The sequence below is a fragment of the Rattus rattus genome, chromosome 9 (assembly GCF_011064425.1).
Source record: "Rattus rattus isolate New Zealand chromosome 9, Rrattus_CSIRO_v1, whole genome shotgun sequence".
Lineage (NCBI taxonomy): Eukaryota > Metazoa > Chordata > Mammalia > Rodentia > Muridae > Rattus > Rattus rattus.
This window is the reverse complement of record NC_046162.1, coordinates 31,941,069-31,966,576: the sequence shown is the minus strand read 5'-3', so window position 1 is coordinate 31,966,576 and position 25,508 is coordinate 31,941,069. Positions and strand designations below refer to the sequence as shown.

The 25,508-nt window shown below is 46.7% G+C and overlaps 1 protein-coding gene and 1 long non-coding RNA gene across 2 annotated transcripts; both read right to left on the bottom strand.

The window, feature by feature from the left end:
- Nucleotides 1-1,909: 1,909 nt before the first annotated feature.
- On the bottom strand, nt 1,910-5,070 carry Mgat1 (alpha-1,3-mannosyl-glycoprotein 2-beta-N-acetylglucosaminyltransferase). The gene has a single exon (XM_032912306.1). It carries the CDS (start codon nt 4,304-4,306, stop codon nt 2,963-2,965), a length of 1,344 nt encoding a protein of 447 aa, XP_032768197.1. The 5' UTR covers nt 4,307-5,070; the 3' UTR covers nt 1,910-2,962.
- A 5,357-nt stretch (nt 5,071-10,427) lies between these two features.
- On the bottom strand, nt 10,428-20,343 carry LOC116908866. The gene is made up of 3 exons (XR_004389035.1): nt 20,231-20,343; nt 18,859-19,293; nt 10,428-10,596 (listed from the first exon to the last, which is right to left on the bottom strand). It is a non-coding gene; the product is annotated as an uncharacterized LOC116908866 (long non-coding RNA).
- Between the last annotated feature and the right edge of the window lie 5,165 nt (nt 20,344-25,508).

Genomic DNA, 25,508 nt, shown 5'->3' with positions numbered 1-25,508 from the left:
GATAGCAGTTCTGAAGCCCCGGGGTCACGAATGGGCATAAGGACCTCAGAGTGACTGTGGAATCTCTAACCTGAAAGGCAGCAGAACTCGATGGTATTTATCAGCTTGCACGGTCTTTTCCAGCGGGCATGCCCACTTGATTTCCACAGGAGCATTGGGGTTCCTAGTCAACTATGCACACATGAACTTCAAGAGCATCTTAACAAGCAGCAAGCAGACCCTTTGGGGGGCATACTTCAAAAGCAGACAGAGTATGAAGAGACCTCCAAAAGGCACTCATTTCAAGGAAAAAATGAGAAGCCCAGGCTGTTTTTAAGCATCTATGCAGCCTCAAGTTATCCTCTGCCTCCTTGTCTATTTCCTGGGCTCACTCTAACCCACCCAGCATCCAGGGCAGACCACCGCTGCAGAGTCTGGAGTCTGGTATCCCCTGCTGCCATAGGGTCAGATGAAGCTGGGGAGGGGTGTTGAGGAAGGCATTAAAGGACAGAATAGTATCTATCCCTTATAGAACCAGTATCTTGGCTGTTTACAGAATGCATCCCATTCTAATCCTGGGTCTGCCCAACCGTCCCTATGTGCCTGATCAAGCTCACCTCCACTGTACCTGCCTCTCCTTCGGTGAGACCGCAGCACCACGCTACCGGCAGTGCTCAGAACAAAGCATTTGGCCAGTGACCGCTAAATACATTAAGTGCTGAGACCATGAAGTCCAGACAAACTACTTCCCACCCCATGGTCAGGGATGATGCGCCTTCTCCAATCGGTGTGTCTGTAGCTACAAACAATGGGCCATCTCCTTTTAAAATCAAAATACATGTTAAATAATCCACCTTGGAGCAACAAGGGGAGACAAAACCAAGGCCTCAAAGTGCGAAATGAATTCCACTCTACACTCTGTATCCCTAAGCCCCCGAACAAGGCCACTAGCTCCCACTTCTTCCCTTCTGGATAGAGCTTACCCAGTGATCTCTACCACCAGTGGCAAGATCCAAATTTGATTGTCATGTCGGTGCCTCTCTGTGTTTAAGATAAGGGGGTCAGGGGAGGGAGGTAACCCAGATAACAGAGTTCTTGCAATGCAAGCAGGAGAACCCAAGTTCAACTCCAGAACCTATGTAAAGACGGCAGTTGTGGCAGCACCAGGAAGATGGAGACTGGGGTTGGTGCCTGGGTGGATCATTGGCCAGGCAGCCTAGTAATAACGGGTAAGCTCTCTGCCAGCGGGCAACGTCTCAATAAGGAACATGATGGTATTCTGAGGAAAGTTCTGACTCCCATAAAAAGGCATACATTTGTACACACAGAGACACACACACACACACGGAATAAAACTTCCCAGAGAGATTTCTGCCTATGATATGAGGGAAGCTACAGTAAACGCCGAGAGTGGGACAGACATGCTCCAGTTGTCGGTATAAATGGTCTTCTCACTATCACAACCGGGAGCCTTAAGAGCCGCCACACAGCCTGCGCGAATCCACTGCAAACCCTGGACTCACGGGCAGCCTGTGGACTTGCCTGTGCCAGCGAAGGGGGTGTGGCATAACTTGGAGGGTTAAGATGCTGGAGTTTTGTTACTTTGGTTTCGCAGACTACGTCCCAGACCTGCTTGCCAACTGAGGACTCTGTGGGCAGGTTGAGATTAACAGCAGGCCTGCGACCTAGGACCCTTCGCTACGTCCCAGACCTGCTTGCCAACTGAGGACTCTGGGGCCTCATCTGAGATTAACCCCCCGCCCCTAGGACCCTCCGCCCATCCTATTCTTGTACCTCATCAGGGTGTCCCTCTTTCCCACCTGTCTCTCTTTCTCCTCTCCCCTCCCCACCCCCCCCTTTACCTCCTTTCCTAGGACACACACACACACACACACACACACACACACACACACACACACACACACACACCTTTTCAGACAATTCAGCCTTTACTTTATTTTTGAAAATAATTCTGTAGATTCCATTTTCTTCCATGAAACTAAGATCAGGCAACAAACAAAACACACAAATTTCTTTCTCTCTAGCCTGCCACCTGCCCCTAGGCCTGGGAAGATGTGGGAATGCTTAGGAAGGGCCACAGGTGTCCTGGTCTCAGCTGCTGCTGACTTTGCTGAGATGGCCACCAGGAACAAGTTCTATGGGAGGAGGCTGTACCAAACCCCAGGGGAAAGAGGCGTGGAGCCCACTGTCCCCCACTAGGCTGCCACTGAATCCCCCTAAAGAATGCAAAGGGAACTAACTTTCAGAAGTGGGGGGCCATGGGCAAGAAGAGGGGGTGCCCAAGTGTAGGCTTTCCGCCTGTCATTGTTCCTGACAACTGCTCCACTACGGGAGAGGTCTTGCTTTAGTTCCTACCTTCCATCTCACAACACACTGCTCCACTGCAGGACAAGAAGAGCACTGGCAAAGTCGGCAGGAAGAGAAGCCAGGAGGCAGTGACCCCAGCAACCCGGCCATACAATCTAACTCTGACAGTGAATCCCTTTGGTTAGTCTCATTTGGCCACAAATCTATTCCTTCTTCCATAATCCGGCCCCACCCTGGGGGAAGGTGGAGAAAGTGGGGAAGGTACATAAAGTGGGCTCATGTACTAACAGGGGCCAGATTAGGGTGGAGAGGCCTGGTCAGGAGAGCTGGAGTGGCCACGCTCTCTGCAGATGCCCTTGGAGAGAACTCAGGACACTACATGCCTGGTCCAACAGGTCCAACCCTCCCCACACCACACAGTGGTTTCTTGTTCAATATGCCCCAAACATACCACACAGTACTCCCTTGACAAGAGGAGTATAACCCTCATCTTATGATTTATGCACTAGAATGCCACTTGGGGGAAGGCCAGGACAAAAAGGGAAGATCTATAGATCCAAGAGGAAACACTGGCAGGATGGTATAGCCCAGGGCCTGCAGGCCTGCCTCGGCTCATCATACGGCAAGGAGACCCAGGAGGGAAAGGCAGGTGCCACTAATTCCAGCTAGGATCATAGCCATTCCATGTCTCTGGGGGTGCCAGGTGGACACGCCGACCCCGGAACTGGAAAGTGACAATGCCACGGTAGCCAGCTCTGGGGACACCAGACTTGAGGTCGTCCATGACACCCAGGGCCTTAGCAAAGGCCTTAAAGCTGTCTCTGCTAGTGTACTGTACCCGCACCTCCCCCAGTTCCTTCCGATCATTGGTCCTCACTTTCTCCACCTGCAGCTGGGGGGCACCATAGACCTGGGCAAGGAAGTCCCGGTCATAGGCCTCCCGCTGCAGGTACGACAGGTCCAACTGGGTGAAGGGCACGAACTGCTGGTTCAGCTTGATGAACTTAAGATGCTGGTCAAAGAACTGCCCATGGCTCACGCCCTTGCGACCAAAGGTCATAGTTCTTGAAATTTCTGGACGAATACAAGCCCGCCCCTTCCGCTGCTCAGGTCTGCGCATCCAGTCGTCCCAGAAGGCCTTGGGCCACTTGGGCTCTAGTTCTGCCCACAGATCAGCCAACAGCAGCCATCCAAGGCCAGGAAAAAAGTCTGTTCGGTAGAGCAGCTCAGGTTTGCTGGAGTCCACCATCTGCTCCTTACCATTGTCATTCCAAGCCGACACACACCAGAGGGAGGGGTCTGCTTTCAGCAGCGGGTAGGTGGCCTGGAAGTACTCGAAGAAGTCCGGCGCCACCTCCAGATCATCCTCCACTACCACAGCAGCCGGGAACTTGAACTTGTTGAAGATCTGGCCTAGCGCCCAGCGGTAGTGCCTGGCAATCTTGTAGTAACCCTGGAACTTGCGGTGGTCTGGCTGCACGGCAATGTTACTCAGGTCTGGCTGCCGGATGTGTGTGACAGCGGTGCCATAAGAAGCAATGACCTGTGCCGTCTCTTCATGCCCACAGTCTTGACTGACAATAATGGGGAAATGCTCAGCTGAGGGCCGATAGTGCAACAGCTTATCCAGGCAGCGCCGGACAGTGCTGCGGTCACAGGCAATGACCAGAATGGGGATCACAGCTGGTGAGGGGGTCCCAGGCACTCGGGGCCAGGCTGGAGGGGCCACGGTGGGAACTCTCCACCTCTGCCTCCACAGAGAATAATGCTCCTTGATCTGCTGCAGTAGTCCCCGCTGCCGCTCCAACTCCGCCTCGGCGTCCTCGGCCAGGTGGATGACCTCACGGGTGAGGCTGGCAGGGTCATCACCAAGGGCACTGTCTGAGGGCAGCCTGCCAGGTGCTGGGCGTGTCCAGAAGAAGAGGAGCAGCAGGGCATTCCAGCCCACAAAGATGATAGCACCCCAAAGCACAAGCCCTGCAGACTGCTTCTTCAGCATCCTGGCCCCCGCAGGGGAGGGCAGGCAAGGGGGCGCTCAAGGCTGCCTTTGGCTTGCCTGGCTCAGTTCCCCGGCAGACTAAGGGTTTATTCTTCTAGGCTGAGAGTGGGAAGAAGCCATGTACCTAAGGAGGAGAGAGAGAAAAACAGTTGTTACCACAAGTTTGTATAACTAACACAGCACTGGGGAGAGGCTGGGCATAGGTGAGAGACTGAGGAAGGAGAGGGTGGCTGACTGCAGGATCAAGTTGACATGCTTCCTCCACCACTTCTAAATGAGCTAATGGGTCCTCAGAAAACGCTGTAACTTTGACAAGGGGGTAGAGAATGATGCTCCTGGACTAGAGCCGAAAAATAATGTAACAAAATGAAAAACTCCAACTCCTGGTTCCCTTGCACATAGGTCTCATTTCCTGTCTCTCATCCAGTCTAGTTCAGAAGGAGAGAGAAGACCATTTAACCCCCATTCCTCAAGTCAAATTGCACTAAAATTACTGATTTTTTAAAAAAATTAAATGTTAGAATTGACTTAGTAAAGAAACACAATGGGAGAAAACATTTGTCTCTCTGTGTCTAGGTCATTTTGTTTGCTACAATGATGTCAGAAGTAAAGATAGGCTGCCTACAGCACTCATGTTTACAGAGGCACTTCCCACAATATCCAAGTTATATAATCAGCCTTGGTGTCAGTGACAGATTAACAGATACACAAATGTGGTTTAGATACACAATGGAACAGTATCAGCCAGAAAGAACACAATCCTGTCAAAAGAACCAACGATGACGTGTTCATCAAGTTAAGCAAAAGTCAAACATGAAAAAACAAGTAACGCATTTTGGTAACACTGTGTTAACTGTGGTAACACTGTGGTAACAGTGGTAACAACTTCAAAGTAGAGAGGACAAGGTGATGCCACACTTTAATTCCAGTACTTGGGAGGACGCAAGCGGGTCTCTGAGTATGAGGTGGGTCTGGTCTACAGACAAGTTCAGACAGCCAGGGCTACATAGAGAAACCACAGTGGGTTGGGGGGGAGAAACAAAGTAGAAAAGATCTAGATTATTAGAGAAGGGAATGAAGCCTGAGGTCCAGGAAGAAATGCAAAGGGGAAATAGAGAGGGTGGGTACAACCAAAGCAAAATACACACATGTGTGTGACAGTAATATATTAATTTTAAAAGCCAGGGTGTACACAATTTCAATGGTTATTAATCAGCCAATACAAGTAGACTAAATGAAACAAGTGGAAGCTGAAATAAAACTGTTTGATGAGATTGTAAGGGTTTCTAGAAACAGTTACACTATAATCAGTGGTAAAAACAACTAACATACAAATATACTCAAATCCACACTAATAACCAGGAGTAATGGACAGTTAGAATCCCATGAAAACAAGAATACTTAAACTTCGGCATTCAGAAACTTGTATAAAGCAGAATTACGATTTCTGAAAAACAATTCAACAGCTTTTTCCTGGGTTAAACCATACTGGACCATCAAAAACCTCAATAAAAACACGTTTGCAGAGGTAGGCAGATCTCTGTGAGTTTGAGGCCAGCTTTATCTACAGAGTTAGTTTCAGGACAGCCAGGGGGCTATGAAGTCAGAGAAACCCTGCCTTAAAAACAAAAAAACAAAAAAGCTTTTGTATAGAGCTACAAAAAAAAGAGCTCTCACCAGAGCTCTCAAAAAGAAGCAAACACATTAGAATATCTAGGGAAGTAGTGACAAAAGTGTTGAGGAGGGGCCTGCTCAATAAGATATCAAAACAGTACCCACTGAAGGTCGGCAGTTAGATGGTTATAAACAAGAAGACTGTCTAATGGACTACAACAGGGCTGGAATTACTACACAGGCATCTGGGAAAATGCAAAATTATATCAATATTCAAGAATAATTACCAAGTTGCACCACAATTTAAAAAAAAATTAAGAGCAAAATAAAACAAAACAAAGACACAGACAAAGTAAAGGACAGGAGGAAACATGCTGCACAGAAAGGCTTTCTAATTATGACTCAAAATCTTGGTGTAACAAAAGAACGCTGCTATTCCTTACTTGAAGGACTGTTACATGGGTAGAAATAGAACAGGAAAGTCAAAGAGCAAACTGAGTGCTTCTGCAGCACCAATCACAGATACACAATATCACACTAGGGGGAAATTAAAAAAAAAAAACTATGGAAAATGAACCAATAACGGTAACTTATAAGATCTACAGTCCTTAAACTTATCAAAAATGTTCAACTTCAAGCATAAGCAAAATGCAAATTAAAATTATATTGAGATGATGTTACTCATGAGACTGACAAAAAACTTAAAAACTTAAAAATTTAAAATCTGACTTAAGTCTCTTAGCAACTCCTGAAGTTCTCAATTTGGGGCTTGAGGAAACCAGTGAGGTTTAGGTGAGTGGATATAGGCATTGTCTTGATTATGGTGATAGTTTAATGGGTGTATATGCATCAAAACAAACGCTACCTTTTAAATACATGTGTTTACTGTGTGTCAATTTCACTCCAACAAACCTCTTCTTACAGAAAAGACACTAAGGGTCTGAGAGACAGCTCAGTGGTTAAGAGCACTTGTTGTTCTTGAAGACCAGAGTTCAGATCCCAGAACTCACAGGTGGCTCACAACCATCTACAAGTCCAGTCCCAGGGGATCTGACACCTTCTAATCTTCAAAGGCATCATAAATGCTTACATACAAGGAGGCAAAACAGACACCTAATATAGAAAAAATAAATTTAAAAAAATTTAAGTCACTAATCATAAAGTAAAATTGGATGCAGACCATATGTTAAAGGGTATATAGAAGCTGATAGCCATTGGGGTATGTAAGAGAGAACATTCCAATTCTCAGGGAATACACACTGAAATAGTTAGAGGTAAAGGCCTATGAAAGATGCCCTCAAGTAGTTCAGAAAAGAAATTACCATAGCTACACAGATTGAATGGAGCAAAACATTACAAACAGGTAAACTTGAATAGTATCTATATGTCACTCTGAAGGACCATTTTTATTCCTGAAACTTCTTTTTTTCCAAATAAGTTTCTTTAAAAAAAATAAAATAAGGCAACATGGAGTCCATCTCTGAGTAACTTCACACACTAGCATTGCCCCGGCTGGGCACGTGCAGTAAGGGAAGTAGAGATAAGCATGTTTATCTGGAACCCCTCAATCACATACCTGTTCCTGCTAGACTCTTGGAAGGGCCAGGACTCCAGAAGCCTTGCTCTGCACCTACCCGCATCCTCTACTCTAGCTAAAACCTCGGATCTCACATCTATTCTCTACAGCCCTATGATCTGTCTTTCTTTCCAAGCCCCTGCCTGCTCCCATTATTGGTCTTCCTCCTAAAAGCAAGCACCCACCCCCACCCCACTCCCACTGCATACACACACACATTCCAGAATGCCATATAGCAGAAACCTTGGGCCATTTCCACTCAGCTATGTCATTACACTACTTTCTTGGGAGTCAGTCCACTTCAGAATGTGGTCAATGTTAAACTTTCCCTGAATTCCCATGGCCAGGATTTCAGGGTACCCCCAACTTCCTGCTTTCTAAATAGGTGATCAAGTAGGAAAAAGTCTTTAAAACAAAAGGTTGGGAGAAAGACAAAGAAACAGAGCGAAAGGAATTACCTGTCTGTCTTCTGGGATAGGGGAGCATCCTTGACTTGTCACTTCAGGTCTACCTGCGAGTTCTCAGAATGGTGGCAAATCCTCATGCCTACTTACCCATCATGTGACTTTACTGTCAAATGATATCGTTTTCTCTGGATGTTGAAATAGGTGCAATGCGCCCACTAGCGTGCAGATCAAAGCAAGCCTGGATTGCCTGTCAGCAGGATTTTTAGCAAGTATACAACCACTTAGAGTAGCTGGAGGGCCCACAGAAAAACCTCTCTTAGGCTCTTTGTATCTTCCTACCCTCCTCCTCAGCCCTTCTCCACGAACTCCCCAACAATACTTGATTCTTTTGCCACGAGAATGCACAATCCCCTGCTGAAGGCCTAGCTGCCTCTCCACACAGACCCATCAAGAGTCCCTGTGTCATGTTCCTACATGCTCTTCAGGGCAGGGCGTTCATCCATGTCCGGATGTCAGTAGTGTATGAACGCAGTGACTGTAAGCGGTGCTCTCTACAGCAGACGCCATGTCTAGAGGTGTGATTTTTGGCTGGCGGGGTGGACAAGCTCCTCCAGGGAAACCTGCTCAGAGTCCCCTCAGGCATCATATGAAGTTGGTATAGATTTATAAGAAATAATAACAATAGTAATAATAAGCAAAGCCAGACACCCAAGAAGCAAGGCTTGGCATCCGCCTGTGCCTTTCTCCATCTGTAAGCCTCCATCTTCTCACCTCTCAGGTGGAAAGAGTAACTGAATACCTCAGGAAGTTGCTTTAAGGACTGGATGAGATGGTCTACAGTGTATTTAAACAGTACTAGCTATATAACAAAATAAATGCCAAGATATTCTTTCTTGATGCCTTTAGATCATAATAATGCACCTCCCCGTCACCATCCACACCAGTGAAACCGGCAAAAGACAACACAAGTAGGACCAGGGCCATGAACTGCCAAGCTACTTCAACATCTGATGCACCTGCGACCTAAGCAGCGTCTCCAGTGTGGGTGCCACAGGTGCAGAACCCCGCCACTGACACTTCCAATCCACAATGCACTGAAAAAAAGTTTCCAAAACCCATTTGATAATAAAATCTCATCGCCCCTCATTTGGTAGCATCTGACCTAATTTGATGTGAGGCTATTGATCCTCTCCATTCCACTTGGTGTCTATTCACATTTCACTACAGACAGAAACATGGTAGAGCATGGTGCACCGTTCTGATTTTAGAACAGAGTACACACACCAGATCGATTTTTTCTTTAAGAATTTCATATAATGTATAAATTTTGATCGTATTCACACATACAGAGAGAGAGAGAGAGAGAGAGAGAGAGAGAGAACCCACCCACCCTGTCCTCTTGTTTTGCACTCCAATGTATGCTGCCCATACACTCATGGGTGTGGAGCCATTCCCTGGAACGTGGTGGACCTACCAGCAGCGACATGTTTTTTCATTAATTTTTCATTCATTTAGATGACTTTCACAGCTCCCCTCTCTCCTCTCCTGCCATTCCCACCCTACCATCCCCTTTCCCTATTCCCTCCTCCTCTTCTCCTCAGAGAAGGTGCACCCCTCTCCTCCCCTCCCCGCCCCCGGGAACCAACCTGCTCTGGCACACGAAGTCACATCAGGACTAAGCGCATCCTTCCCCACTGAGGCCAGACAAGGCAGCCCGGCTAGGGAAAGGGATCCAAAGGTGGGCAAGAGAGTCTGTACCAGAGAAGTACCCACTCCAATTGTTATGGGACCCACATAAAGGCCAAGCTGCACATCTGCTACCAATGTGTAGGGGGCCTAGGTGTAGTCCGTGCATGCTCGTTCCTTGGTGGCTCAGTCTCTGTGGGTCTTTTTGTGCTGCAGGAACCACATCTTTGAAGAAAACTCAATTTTCTCTCCCGCTGAAGCCAGCAGCTGTCCACAGCTCCTGTCAGGGATTGGGGCTCACAAACCCCTTCCCACTCTGTTCAACCTTCTAACTTCAGAAATGTAAGCAGCCCCAGAAGCCTCAGTTACGCCTGGGTTGAAAGTTTCCCATTCACTGCCTATTCAGTTCAGACCTGCTGACAGTTAACCTGAATTATTTATTATGAACACTGTTTCAAGATGGACCCTCGGATGTAGCTCCCCAGCTAACCTGACCTACCTGTGGCTTTTCTCTAAATAACCTTCTGGTAGCAACAGAATCTTGAACACATTAGTATCAAAAGTCATCAGAAGCTGCCATTGCCCACAGGGGGGAAAAATTAAAACATCTTAGTTTGACAGAAATGGGCTTCACAACAACAGATTTTCATCCCCATACAATCTCATTTCCAACCATGGAACATGGATGAAATACAGTAGCCTCAGAATGTTATTTATTTCCCCCAGTAACTACTGTTGTAGACTGTTGTCTTTGCTCCTGAAATGTTACCTAGTACCCCACCTAAGAACATTCACATTTAGGCCGGTGACATCCCAGATACAACCAAGCCCCTCATGAGTACTCTTCACTGCACTCTCTATATTGCAACATATCCGAGACCATGCTTCCTTAGCTCTTACCTCACTCTTTAAGAAAAGCGGCTCTGTGTCCTCTACGCCTGCTCTGGGGCTTGGTCCGTGTGCACAGTGTGATGAGAGATAGCATGAAGGACCATTTGTAGCATTAACTAAAGCAGGGAGAATGAAGATAGACACAGCAACAAAAGTGAAGAACTGTGCTTTCCAGAGATGACTGCCACACCTCCCCTCCTGTGAGCTCCTAATTCAAAATGATAGATATTCTTTCCTTGGGAGGGCGGTTCCACATTCCCTCTTTGATTCTGAGACCTAGGACTCCGGAAGAAGTGAAGCCCTGTGACTGCAGTAAGTCATCCTAAAGGACAAGACAGCTGCGTACGACGGAGCACACCTACAATCTCAGCACTCAGGAGGCAGAGGCAGGAGAACCCGGGCTACAGATCAGGGCAGGACATTGAAGGCATTCCAACTGATTGTCAGAGTCAACCACAAAGTATGAAAGGGAGCCAGCCCCACCAGCCTGCAACACGAAAGCCCACAAAGTTTGAGATGACTCATAATAGCAGCCAGTACTGAAATCAGAGAAAATGGAACGGAATACCTGAGAAGCAGGCGAGCTCTTCTGACCTGCTTATTCAGGTCCCCAGCCCCAGTTTAAGACTGCTGTACTTACACCCACTTCTTACCAGTATTTTTTTTGGCAAATAACAAATTATTTCAAACCTGACTGAGGTAAAACTGCAACAATTATCTGCTTCCTTATCCAATGTCAACAGCTGACGAATTTAGAAAGTGAGGCAGCACAGAGGGAAGGACCTGGCTGTTTTATATTGGGACCTCTGGTTGGAAGACTCAGAAGCTGAGGCTAGCCTCCTGTAGATGTATGTTCCATAACACATCTGTAGTCTGATATTCATGTTAACTGGGACACTGGCTAGAACACTATCGTGTGTTCCTTCCATGTGGCCCAGCCTTCCTATGAACTCGATGGCTGGGTTCCAAAGAGAAGGAAGTGCTCCAAGACTTCAACAACAAGGCCAGTGAAGCCTGTTCTTTAGGAAGCCTTGGCTCACTTTTGCTTTAATCAGACCCTATGCAAACTACCAGTCCCTACCATTCCTAAGAGACAGAATGAGGCTGCAGAGCTGGCTTAGCTGTTAAAAGCACTAGCTGCTCCTCTATAGGACCCAGGCTCAACTCCCAGAACGTAACCCTCAATGACTCCAATTCAAAGGTCTCTTCAGGCCTTTGAGATCCCCAGGCATGTAAGGCTCTACAGACAGACATGCAGGCAAAACATGAATACACACATTTTTTTTTAAAGAGAGAAATGAAAATGGAAAATCCTACCAGTGAGTGGGAAGAGGACAAAGTTAAACTACAACAATATGTGGAATGGGATATTTATAAACAAGGCTATTGGAAAAAAATATTTTGCCATATTTTCCTTTTAAAAATAGAATATCCTAGACTGGGCATGGTGGACATGTTTGATCACAGCACTCCAGAGACAGAGAGGCAGGTGGATCTCTGTGAGTTCTAAGGCCAGCCTGATCTACACAGCAAGCTCCAGGACAGCCAAGGTGACATAGAAAAACCCTGTTTCAAATAAGTAAATAACCAAACCCAAACAAACAAAAAACAGCAAGCAAACAACAGCATACAATATTTATCATCCCTGACCTGAGTTTTTAATAACTCGTTTCTAAGATTTGCCTGTAATGTACACACTCAAAACTTGCTTTCATTTCCCAGTTTTTACGACTCATTCGAGGAGATTAGCGGGTGGACCCACATCCCAAATACAACATTTGCACCACGCTGGGGTGAGAACTGAGTCTCAGCACCCTGGGGCCTACTCCCATTCTAATCTGAAGTTCTGCCTAAGAGCAGATTCCTTTCTACATAGTGCAAGCTTGCCCACAGCTGATGATTCTCCTGCCTCAGCCTGCAGAGTTCTGATACAACAAGCTGGCACGACCAGATCCAGCTCCTAACACTCTGGACTCCATACTTGCCTCTCTCTGTCAAAAGCGACAGGTAAACAGTAATGGTCAACTCCAACCAGGAGCGGGAAAGCAACTGTTCTCTAGCCTTAAAGCTGCGTCCCGAGGCGGAAGAAACGTTAAGGAACTGTCCCCTCCTGTCTCTGCTTTACCCGTAAGATAAAAAGCACAGCTCAGAAGTGCAGAGCACACAGTACCCATTACAGATAACAGCTATCTCAGCGAATTACTTTCTGTTGTTATACTCTGTGTGATAGACCAGGCTCCATAATTTCAGAGGGACAGAGGAACTGAGAAGAAGTCCGAGCAGATGTGCTAAATAATTCAAGGATAAAGAAGGTAAGACCTAGGAGAGATGCAGGCTCTTTACCTGGGGAACTGGTCAAAGAGAAGCAGCACAATGCTGCACAATGCCTGGCAGGCGTCAGTTACTGGAAGAACCACTGCTTCAGTTCCTCCTCTGTAAACAGACAAACTGACTTTGGGATGAGAATGTCAATGCCCTGATGTCCACCGTAGAAAGTTAGTTTAACCTGTTGCTGTGACACGGAGTTTGAACACGCTGTACTAGAGCCTTCTAACAGAAGCAGGGATGTAATATTGCCATTACTGGTGGTTTCCATACTAAAAAGCCAAGGACTGGTGGCTGGAAACAGGAAGACCCTAGAATCTAGAACACTCTAGTCTAAATAGTATTAGAAATGAAGACAATAAAGCTGGCCAACAATATTCTCAAGCACAAGAGCCATAACAGTAGTAAAGGTTAAGGAAAATGAAGCTTCACCAGAAAGCCGCTCTTCCATGGAGACACTGACTGGGTGGGCCACAGTCCCACTGAACCACATTTTGTAAAATGGGGAACTCTACACCTCTTGGGAGCCCCCTGTTCCAACTATATTAGCAAGGAGGCTAGGAAAAAAGTTTTCTTGCCAAATTACATATTTTAACATTGAGTCAAATTTTCCTTGTGTCTGAGCAAAAAAAAAAAAAAAAAAACCAGCCTTGGTAACTAACTACTCTGGGGTGAGGTTTGCATAAAGTCCACTTTCCACTCCAGCCCCCCACTTCTTCAGGGCGACCCCATCTCTCCCTTGCCCGCACCCACGGTGCCCTCCAACCGAGTTTCACAACAGACTCCTCCCGGAGAAGCCACCCTCCCTCCGGCAGCTAAAGGCCCGGGAATCCTGTGGCTGTGCGTTAAGTTCCCACTTCCCCACGCGGGGGAGACTGCGCGCTGCGTGGCCCCGGGCGGGCCGCCACTCTCACCGCCCCGGCTTTAGAGCACACTCGGGACTCAGACCTGACTCCACTGGCTGTGCGGCCTCCCTCCTCCAAGCTCCTTGCCCTCCTGGGACAATCCCCAGGACTGAAGACGCTGGTGTCCCCGGCCCAGCTCACCCGATCGTCTCAACTCACCCTGCTTGGATCCAGGCTTGCCCCGGACCGGCAACACCCAACGCTGGAGCGGCCTCGTCCGGTCTGGCTGGCCTTCCTGCTAGCAAGCAATGTGGTCCTTCCCCGGGAGGGCGGGGCGGCGCTCCCCCAGCCCCGAGGCCCCTCTGTTGGTCCCCGCCCTGCCGCGGGCGAGTCCTTGCTGGCCCCTCCTTCCGGGGCCTTCCTCTACTGCTGACTTCCTGATCACCGGTCAAGAGCTAAACAACGGGATTTCCCAAGTCCCCAAACTTAGGAAGGCAGTGGTAGCAGAGATGTTTGGGGGCCCTTTCCCTCTCAGTCGCAGCTCTTGTGTAGATGAGCCAACCCCACTCACACCCTCAGGCTTGTCCTGTTTAGATTGTTCCCAAGTGTCCCTTGTCCAGCCCAGTGAATATAGAGCTTCACCAACTTTGAGGGGTACAGCACTTGGTGGTGTTAGAAGCATTTCCTCAGCAAAAAGAGCGTTCACTAATCCCAGTAAGAACCTGGGGACCATTCTCTATATGCAAAGGAAGTTGCAGGCTATTATTTGAAAAAGCCAGCAAGAGAGGGGTGAGGGTGTGCAAGCAACAAGTATGAGATGCAAAAGGGAAGCTAGGGAGGAAACACCTGCTGCCCAAAGTGGGTAAGAGCCAGCTGGCCGTTTCATTTCTTTCTTTTTCTTTTTTCTTTTCCTTGGGGTGGGGCGGGGGTGGGGGTGGGTGCCCCTTTATGGGTGGGGAAACCAAAGTTAGGCCTGTGTGGGGGTAGAAGCTCAGTCCTAAGGAGGGAAAGAATCACAAGCTTTTGTGGTAACCCTAAAAGTGAATAGGGGAGTGCCATGCAACCCCTGCAACTGTATTCCTTTGTACTTTAAAGCAAAAGAAACATGGAGAGAACTGGGAGGAACAGGGAGACTCATCAGGACCCGGCTGAACAGAGTTCTAAACAAGGAATACCTCAATCAGCTTCAAGCAGCCTGAGAGGGAAAGGAAAGATGAAGACCAAGAGCTTCTGGGCCTGACTTGGATGTCAGCAGTGGCCCCAGAGCACAGACTGTTTTTGAGATCTGAGCCCTGCATAATTAGCAACTCAGAGCAAGCCACATCTCACTGGTTGGACCGTTTTTTTTGTTTTTTGCTTTTTTTTTTTAATCCGAAAGTCTGCGAATCCATACCTTCCACTCACCTCTACTATAGTCCCACTCCCTCCCACACCCTGCTGTGCCTGACCCTTTGCCTAAGCCTTGGCTCCCACCACCCTTGGATCTCTCACCCAAGAGGGGAGCAGGAAACCACAGGCCACTCCCCATAGGGTACTGCCAGTTGATTACTTGATACACTCAACCTCAGCCAGACCCTCCTACCCACAGACTTCACCGAGTGTTCCAGAGCCCAAGGTAACGAGGACCTCTAGGTATGTGTTTACAGAGTGATCATTCACTAACTTGTTCCTACAAGACACCAGGAATGATGCAGAAAGTAGGGAGTGTCTTAAGGGCTCTGTGGGCAGAAGAGGACGTAAAACAAAATTGTAAGGAGACACTAGGTAGAGTTGCCCTTCCTTCTAAGCCTGCTTTCTTGACCTTTTTATACACTTTCCCAGCATCTCTGCAGAGCACAGAATCAACCCGTTCTTCAGAGGAGTCTGAGGCTCTGCGTCTATGTAAGCTGTTAAGTCACAAGTCATAGCCAGATTTTAGATGTAGGCATTCCAGCTTCCAAACCTGGCACCCACGTCCTTGAGAAGGACTGCTGAGATGGCTTTGTGCCCATGTGACAGGGACACAGTGGGGCAGTAGAGAAACCTTTACAGCAGTGGTTGGAATCCCGCCCTGAAGTAGAGGAAAGGGCTGACACATCAGTGAGGAGGACCGAGTGTGTGGGTGTGGTTTGTGTGTGCCCACTACTTCCAGTTTAGCTGACTGCACAGACTGTGACAGGAAACTCAAGCCCATGCATATGCCTAGAGAATGCCACTGTTTATGTACTTCAGGCCTCTTTAAGGGACTTACAACCTTCACACTCAGTGCCCAAAGTATGAGAAAAATGACCAAGTTCCCTGGAAGTGTGAAAAGTTGGGAAACTGGTCTGTAGATACCCAAGACATAAGGAGCACAGATCGCTATCCTGAATAAACACATACATAGTGGGTCCTGAAGATCAGGCCAGGCCATGCCAGACTGATTTTCCTGCCAAAGCAGTTAGACAGGAAGCGGGTCAGAACACAGTAACTCCCCACCACATCTATCTCTACAGACCTTCGTTTAAATTCCAAGGCTCACAAGATGATCCCCAAATGCAAAAAGGCTACCCCTGCCCCCGACAAAAAGGGTACAGCATAGAATTGGGATTGGGTAAGTTTTTACACAGGAGTAAGAGAAATCATTTGGTCTAAGTAACAAGAACATATCAGTACTGAGACCTCAGGCTCTTCAGAGGTTACACTGGGGAAGAAAGTAAGAAATGGGAGCTGGGTGTCTAGACGCTGGGGATGAGCCTGGGATCAGATTATGTGCAAATGGAAAAATAGGAAGATCAAGTCACAGGATAACAGAGAATTAAGACGTCATATACTTGCCTGCCTATTCTACCACCACCAAAAAGGAACTAAAAACTTCCAGGAAATCGCCCCTCACAAACTACAACTTAGATACCTGAAAGTGTTTACAGTTTGGAAAGGATTCATGCTCTGAATGTCTGAAGAGATCTTGGCTTAAAGGCATAAGAGGAAGCAAGACCAAAGTGTTAAACTAGCATTTTAGTATCCTTTGTCATTCCTCCTAACATGTCTGTCCCAAACCAGTGATACGGAAAGGAACTCAAACTTATTAACAGTAGACCACTGAGCAATGCCTCTGAAACCCTTCATTAGCTACCTGCGCTTCCTTTTAGAATAAAGTAAGGTCTAAATAAATTCAGTTAAAAATCCCCACACAATGTGTGATTAAATTTATCACCAGTCCTGACTAACAGCCTGACCTACTTGAGTGTGGTACCCTAGCACTCTGGTGACCTCATGAGAAGGTTTGAAAGAAATGTCTGACAGAAGAGTCACCAGGCTCTGGAAGGTGAGAGACTCTAGCTCATGTTAAAGAGGAGAGGACTTACCAGAGAGGCTGTCAGGGCACCTAGTTTCTCTCTCCCTGGCAGGCTGATGGTGAAGTCAACTCAGCCCTCAACTGCACAAATGCTATCAACATATGCCACACCCCTTAGGTGAGCTCTTCCAGCTCAGGGCTTCCACGGCTCCTCCCCAAAGTAGAAAAACATGCTCTTCCTTAAAGGTGGAAAGCAGATAACAGACCTGACACTTTGGATAGCATACTCACAATCAATGTAACACACCTCAGTGGGCCAGGAGGGTCTCCTCGGTAGGATGAAGAAAGTCTTCTAGAACATATCACACCCTACAGGTAGCTAAGGAGGCATTGCCATAAGAAATCACGATTCCCCTACATAAGCAAAGATTGGCAACTGTGCATTTATTGAGGGGGAAAGGAGGGTGACACATCCAACTACGATTCATGCGTAGAAGCCTGGTCTGTCCAGACAAGAGAAAGAGCTTAGAGCCATAAGACCTACTCAGGGCAGACAGCCCAGCCTTCAGGCCATTGAGAAAAGACAGGGACTCCTATGACAAGAAGAACAGTCATTGTCATCAGTGACTTCGACGTCTCTCTGTAATTGACTTGAAGGCTCAACGAGTCTAGCTAGCCTTGGCCAGCACACGCTGCCTCAAATTCCTACTCAGTCCCTTGCCTTTCGCTGTTGACTTCACCACTAGGAAATGCAGGCACCTTAGTATAAGTAAACTTTAAAAGAAAAAAAAAAACATTCAAGGAAGGAGCAGGTGGGTACTTAGATGACTAAGGACAAACTTGCTTGGGTTATGAACAACCTAAAGAGAAATAAAAGCCCACGAGATGTCAGTTTGGAGGCAGTTGTCACGGCCTGACAGCAGACTGGGATATGACAGGGGAGAAAAGGTCCAGCACCCACTCCAAGAAATACTTAAAACGTCTATCTCCAAAGCTCACAGGATCCCTCAATTTGTTTCCCTAAACCTGTCCACCTTTATATAGCATGATGAAACAATCGCCAGGCGGTCTCCTTTCATCAGTATGTCTGCTATGGCTCCAGCCAACATGTTCAGTCAATACAAGAACAAACTTTCATCCAGGGCTTTTCTATGTGTTACAATAAACAAGAAACCAGGAAAAGTCAATGTTGCCGTTTTATATGTACAAGGCCCAGGGTACTTTCAAAATGCAAAATTATTCTGTTTGTTCCTAGTAGCAACCTGACTGAAATATCTTCTTGTGTGAAAAGAACAGGACAGAGATAATTATCATATCTCAAGTTGCACATTGACCAGGAACGTCTGGGCTAGACCACGGATTTTACTGTTCCCCAAACTCAAGCTCTGTTTTTTTTTTTGTTTTGTTTTGTTTTTTTTTTTTTGTTCTTTCCATGAGATTTCGTGACCTAAGCTTCCTTACTGGGGAGGAAGGAAGCGAGATCATTTAGTAAGTTATCTAACCATTTCCTATCCTCCAGCTCCCCTCTCCACCTCCCTTGAAAGTCTTATTCTGTTAACAGATTCCCAAAACAGAGCAGTCTGCACCGGCCAGAGTCATCCACTTCAGCCTTAGTCCAGACGGATTTGAAATCCTATTATCTCACTGGAGGAAAGGCTTTTAAAGGTAACTAATCCAACAGTCCTCCAGAAGCCTGACTTCCTTGCAGGCTCTCCTTGACCTAACCTCACAATCCCTTACCAGCTATTCTCTGGAGCCTCAGTAAGGAACGGGAAAGAACGACTCTGCCCCCCCTGAAAGAGTGAAGTAGGGTGCCGCTTCCTGTGCACCATCAGGATAAGGGTTTGTTCTCATCAGGACACAGGAGGTGCCATGACTTCCGACATGGCTGCGTTCCCATTCACATTTCCTGCACAGCAACAAGGCGCTAAGTGAGAGAGTAACAAACTTACCTTTCTTTTCTTCTCTCTGTTGCTTCCCTGGAGATCAACGCGCAACCCCCCCCCTCCCATCCCCCGACCTAATACTTCATTTCCAAAACTGAGAATCAGATCCACCAAAGTACAGCTTCTCTCCACTTATCCAAGTCCAAGGTCCATGGCCGCGTGGACCGTGATGGGGAGGAGTCTGGGGGGGAAGGGGTGTGTCCGGGCCCCTCCCCCCCCACGGCTGACTTCAGCGTCCCTCCCAGGTGCGTGTTACATCCCTTCATCCAGCTGGCTTTTAAAGCTCAGAGGCTAGTGGTTGACAGATTCCAGGGGTTGTGCCAGCCCTTGCTGAGGCAAGAGAAAATCACTTGTGTTGGTCCACTTGTGTTCTGCTGGGGATCAGGAGAAGAAACAGGCTTTAACACCAACACGGCCCAGGCGGCTGATTTCTGTGTGAACCTGCGGAACATTTAAACAGTATGACACTCTAATCTAATACATGCACAAATGGACTTCTAAGACTTCCATATTTACTATACTCCTTTACCGTGTTCAGTCAACAAACTCTAACTACTCCACACAATTTGTATATAGAGTATATACTGTATCCCCAGCATTTCGAGCATGTGTGTTTATGTGTTTGTGATATGCCTATTCTCAGTACAGAAATGTTACCAAAAATACTGTCAGTATGGGAAGACTGTCTTCTAAAAAAAAAAAAAATACAGAAAATAGGGTCTACGTTCTCTAAAACACCACTTACTAATCCTATCTCTCAAGCTCCTCTGGGAGTTCAGTGTTTTAATCTCCTACCTCCTGTCAACTGGACTAAATCCTACCCAGACCTAGCCTCAGGCATTCTCTGCAACCCTCACCTCCCCCACTGTTTCCAAAACTATGCCAAGGATGTAATTCCCAGTTTCTTTCAAACTCCTTCACAGGGCCACTCCTGAGAGCACTCTCCTGGAATATTGGAGGCCTGTGTCCTGCTTGTAGTAGCCCTAATTTCTCAGTTTGAGAGCCCTCCCTGTTGCCCCATCCCCTATGAGTGTGTACAGACACACACACACAAACACACACACACAAACACACACACACATAAACACACACACACACAAACACACACACACAAACACACACACAGACACATAAACACACACACACACAAACACACACACACATAAACACACACACCCCTCTTCCTGTAGGGGCGTGGCAGACACATGACACCCCCCCCCCCGAACTTAACTCCTCCCACCCTTCCCTCCCGAACCCAGCGCTCACTGCTTAGCGCTCAGCGTTCTTACTGCACGGTGACACTGAGACCCTCCCTATACTCAGAAACCTCCCTTCCGCTGCGGCTAGGACTCAGTCCCTTACTGCAGGGGCTCCTTACCTGGGCCCCGCCCATCGGTCCCGGCTGGGAGCCTCTGCCCTCCCGGCTCCAGATCCAGGCCGGGGCCGGGTCCCAGCCGCCCGCAAGCCCCACCCCCTCGACCCCCTGCGGCCCGGCCCTCCCCCTCTCGCTCCTTTTCCCCTCCCACCAGGCACCGCAGCCACTTCCGCCTGTCCTCCGGAAGTAGGTCCTGGGTAACCGCTGGCTCCCCACTTCCCCGCCCCATTCGCCAGGTTCTTGCCCGCCCATCACCAACGCCGCCAGGGCAGCACCAGTTCTACAGGGTTCTCAAGGTGAAGGGCCGGCGTGGCTGAAGGGCCCCGTGAATATGTAGCGGGGGCTCAGGGCCGGAGCGGTACTCCGGGGGGCGGGGCGGAGGCCGAGGCTGAGGCCTAGAGGGGGAGTGTGCGTCACTCAGTGCGGCGCGGGAAGTAGCGCGCTTGCGCCGCCGGTTCTCCGACCAGTCGCTCACTTTGATGCTCCTGCGGCCGGAGGCGGCAGGAACTAGGGCTGGAAGTGGAGGCGGAACCTATGCGGGCTGCCCTGCCTCTTATCTCAATGCAGGAAGGTCGCCTAGCAACTGTCTAGTTGAAGTAGCTTCTGAGGTCACGGACCCTTTTTAGGCCTTCTAGGCACTCTTTATGCTAACAGCCAGTAATCGACAGCCTGTTATAACAAACCAGTTACTGAGCTGAGCTTCCTGAGTAACAGTGCCAGAAAAAGTTTTAATCATCACAATTGTCCACTGTCTCACTGGATGAGGTAGGACATCTCTAAAAGGAAGGAGAGCGCCCGGTTACTGTTTACAGAACATGAACTGTGCTGAGCTCGTTATAACTAGTAACTGAATATCCACAGGTCAGACTTCCAGATATGGTGTACTGGAGCCACAGAGTTTTAACAGAGGTTACAGAGATGTTAGAGCTGACCCAAATCTTACCGGATAACTGACCACTTGGTCACGTGGTCATGCCTCTAACAAGTGCCACCTGACTTAAAAAAGAAAACCTACTCTTAAGGCTGGAGAGAGGGATCAGCAACTAAGAATTCTTGCTACTCTTATAGAAGACCTGAATTCGGTTATCTGCACCTACATGGTTGTTTAAAACCATCTATGACTCCAGTTTGGGGGAATCTCATACCCTCTTCTGCCTTGGGCCACAAGGTATGCATGCAATTCACTTTTATGCATTCAGACAAAAATTCACTCACATAAAATGAAAATCTATTAACTGTACTCAGAACCACTGGACTTAAAAGACCAAATTACACAGTTGATTTTTCTGGAAACATAATACCCTTTACATGTAAGGATTCTGGTTTTATTTTATTCCAGTTCTGCTAGCCACCAGGTATGATACGTGGAAAAGTTGCTAGACCTTCTGTACACCAATTTTCTCATAACTACACTTGGAATAATGAAAGTCCCTCACCTTGCTTAGTGTGATCATTAAATGAATTAATGCATGACAAGTGCTTAGAACTTCCCAGTTCTGTATACTAAGGGCTCAAAATGTCTGTAACCATTCTTATGATTTGTGCACAAACATTTCCATGTAGTAATTTTGTTTTGTTTTGTTCTTTTTTAAAATAAGGTTTCTCTGTGTAGTTTTGCTGTCCTGGAGCTCACTGTGTAAACCAGGATGTCCTCAAACTCAAGAAGATCATTCTGCCTCTTGGCCTCCCTGTAATAATCTGACTGTTTTTAAGAATATCTTTTATTTATTAGATAATTTCACACATGTATACAATGTGTCTTGATCATGTCTACTAACTCTTATGCTTTCTGGGCCCTCTGCAGCCTGTCACCTTCCTACCTCCATTGTCTTTCTGTGTGTTTCTTTGTAACTCACTGAGTCCAATTAGTGCTGGAATGTTTGCTGATCTTGTTGGCTTGATCTTGAGTAGGTGACTCAGAATACTCAAATCCAGTCAGAAAGTGCTTGATTACCCCCATAACCTCCCTGTCACTATTGAACCAGTGAGCCTAATTATCAGACTCTGTTTCAGAAACACTTATGAAGGGCATGATTTGATTTCTTATTTAGTCTCCTTTTTCCTGATCATCCTGTCTTCCCAAGACTCCCTTATTCATAATCTCTCTCTGAAAGTTTAATTTATTAGTCATCACACCATTTTCTACAGTCATTCCCTTCAGTAATTCCAGGTGGTGAGGGTAGAATTTTCTAGAAGACTAAATTTCCCTCTATTCTTTTTTTTTTCATGTTCTTTGTAGCTTTTAAAAAATCGTTGATTTAGCTGGCATTTTCACTTCAAATGTAAAACAACAGAGGACAACAAACCTAGACACATCACAAGAGCTGAGGTGTAAAGCTAGAGACCTCATAAATGCTATGAAAAATCTGAGTAAAATCAGAATATTAAGGAGCATCTTGGGAATTTCACCCATTGGATAGGATTGAGGCTATATAAGTGCACTTAGAAAGTGAAACCTCTTTACTCATTTCACATGAAAGGTCTATTTACTCTTTTGTGTCTTTTCCTGACTTATTTAATCCTTGAATTATGATTTTTAACTTAGTCTACTTTGGACCCTTCTCCTAGCTAAGTCACATCCTTCTTAAGAGTAGACATCCTATGTACCTTAAAACCCTCACCCTATATTTGTTTAATTTAATAAATATTTTACTGGCCGGCTCAGATGCTGTCATCTTTGTTTGTGGGCTTAAGAGATTTGGTTTCCCCATCACCAAGGTAGGATATGGAAACCTAACCTTTACCTTGCCAGAAGGTCTCATACAGAACTGATGGAACATGAGTGTGGTAGAGAGTCTTTTAAAACTAGAGCTTATAAATATCTATCATAGTTGGGAGTTCACAGACAGTAATCAGAAGTGCCAAGGTGCTGTGTACACTGAGGTTTGCCGGGAAACACTTGCAGTGCTTTTCCTATTTGCAAAAAGAGAGAGACTTGAGCATCTGCTCTCTGTTGTCTATGACCTGCCTTCTATTCTTGAGTTCTTAAAATGTGACTGATATAATAGAGAAAGCCAAGTATTTCTTAAACACATTTCTTTACTCATATAATATCTAGCTATTCCATACCGGTTTAAGTATGAATTTGCTCATTTCTGTGTTTCCTTAGACTGGCCCAAGTAGGAGCTGCTCTAATGATACACAGTGAATAATTGACATCTCAGCTAAGGACACTGACCTTTCTTTTTTTTTTTTTTTTTTTTTTTTTAATTTGAGTTTTTTTTTTATACTTTTCGGGTGTTTTTCCTTTTCCCGGTTTCCGGCAAACATCCCCTTCCTCCCCCCCCTTCCTTATGGGTGTTCCCTCCCCACCCTCCCCCCATTGCCGCCCTCCCCGACAGTCTAGTTCACTGGGGGTTCAGTCTTAGCAGGACCCAGGGCTTCCCCTTCCACTGGTGCTCTTACTAGGATATTCATTGCTACCTATGAGGTCAGAGTCCAGGGTCAGTCCATGTATAGTCTTTAGGTAGTGGCTTAGTCCCTGGAAGCTCTGGTTGCTTGGCATTGTTGTACATATGGGGTCTCGAGCCCCTTCAAGCTCTTCCAGTTCATTCTCTGATTCCTTCAACGGGGGTCCCGTTCTCAGTTCAGTGGTTTGCTGCTGGCATTCGCCTCTGTATTTGCTGTATTCTGGCTGTGTCTCTCAGGATCGATCTACATCCGGCTCCTGTCGGTCTGCACTTCTTTGCTTCATCCATCTTGTCTAATTGGGTGGCTCTATATGTATGGGCCACATGTGGGGCAGGCTCTGAATGGGTGTTCCTTCAGTCTCTGTTTTAATCTTTGCCTCTCTCTTCCCTGCCAAGGGTATTCTTGTTTCCCTTTTAAAGAAGGAGTGAAGCCTTCACATTTTGATCATCCGTCTTGAGTTTCATTTGTTCTAGGCAACTAGGGTAATTCAAGCATTTGGGCTAATAGCCACTTATCAGTGGGTGCATACCATGTATGTCTTTCTGTGATTGGGTTAGCTCACTCAGGATGATATTTTCCAGGTCCAACCATTTGCCTACTAATTTCATAAAGTCATTGTTTTTGATAGCTGAGTAATATTCCATTGTGTAGATGTACCACATTTTCTGTATCCATTCCTCTGTTGAAGGGCATCTGGGTTCTTTCCAGCTTCTGGCTATTATAAATAAGGCTGTGATGAACATAGTGGAGCACGTGTCTTTTTTGTATGTTGGGGCATCTTTTGGGTATATGCCCAAGAGAGGTATAGCTGGATCCTCAGGCAGTTCAATGTCCAATTTTCTGAGAAACCTCCAGACTGATTTCCAGAATGGTTGTACAGTCTGCAACCCCACCAACAATGGAGGAGTGTTCCTCTTTCTCCGCATCCTCGCCAGCATTTGCTGTCACCTGAGTTTTTGATCTTAGCCATTCTCACTGGTGTGAGGTGAAATCTCAGGGTTGTTTTGATTTGCATTTCCCTGATGACTAAAGATGTTGAACTATTCTTTAGGTGTTTCTCAGCCATTCGGCATTCCTCAGCTGTGAATTCTTTGTTTAGCTCTGAACCCCATTTTTTTTTTTTTTTTTTTTTTTTTTTTTTTTTTTTTTATTAACTTGAGTATTTCTTATATACATTTAGTGTTATTCCCTTTCCCGGTTTCGGCAAACATCCCCTAGTCCCTCCCCTCCCCTTCTGTAGGCATTCCCTCCCCATCCTCCCCCCTTGCCGCCTCCCCCAACAATCTAGTTCACTGGGGTGAACCCCATTTTTTAATAGGGTTATTTGTCTCCCTGCGGTCTAACTTTTGAGTTCTTGTATATTTTGGATATAAGGCCTCTATCTGTTGTAGGATTGGTAAAGATCTTTTCCCAATCTGTTGGTTGCCGTTTTGTCCTGTACAGTATCCTTTGCCTTTACAGAAGCTTTGTAGTTTTATGAGATCCCATTTGTGATTCTTGATCTTAGAGCATAAGCCATTGGTGTTTTGTTCAGGAAATTTTTTCCAGTGCCCATGTGTTCCAGATGCTTCCTAGTTTTTCTTCTATTAGTTTGAGTGTGTCTGGTTTGATGTGGAGGTCCTTGATCCACTTGGACTTAAGCTTTGTACAGGGTGATAAGCATGGATCGATCTGCATTCTTCTACATGTTGACCTCCAGTTGAACCAGCACCATTTGCTGAAAATGCTATCTTTTTTTCCATTGGATGGTTTGGGCTCCTTTGTCAAAAATCAAGTGACCATAGGTGTGTGGGTTCATTTCTGGGTCTTCAATTCTATTCCATTGGTCTATCTGTCTGTCTCTGTACCAATACCATGCAGTTTTTATCAC

What these genes read in the sequence shown, in the direction of transcription:
- Mgat1 (XM_032912306.1), bottom strand. Translation starts at nt 4,306, where the DNA reads ATGCTGAAGAAGCAGTCTGCAGGGCTTGTGCTTTGGGGTGCTATCATC.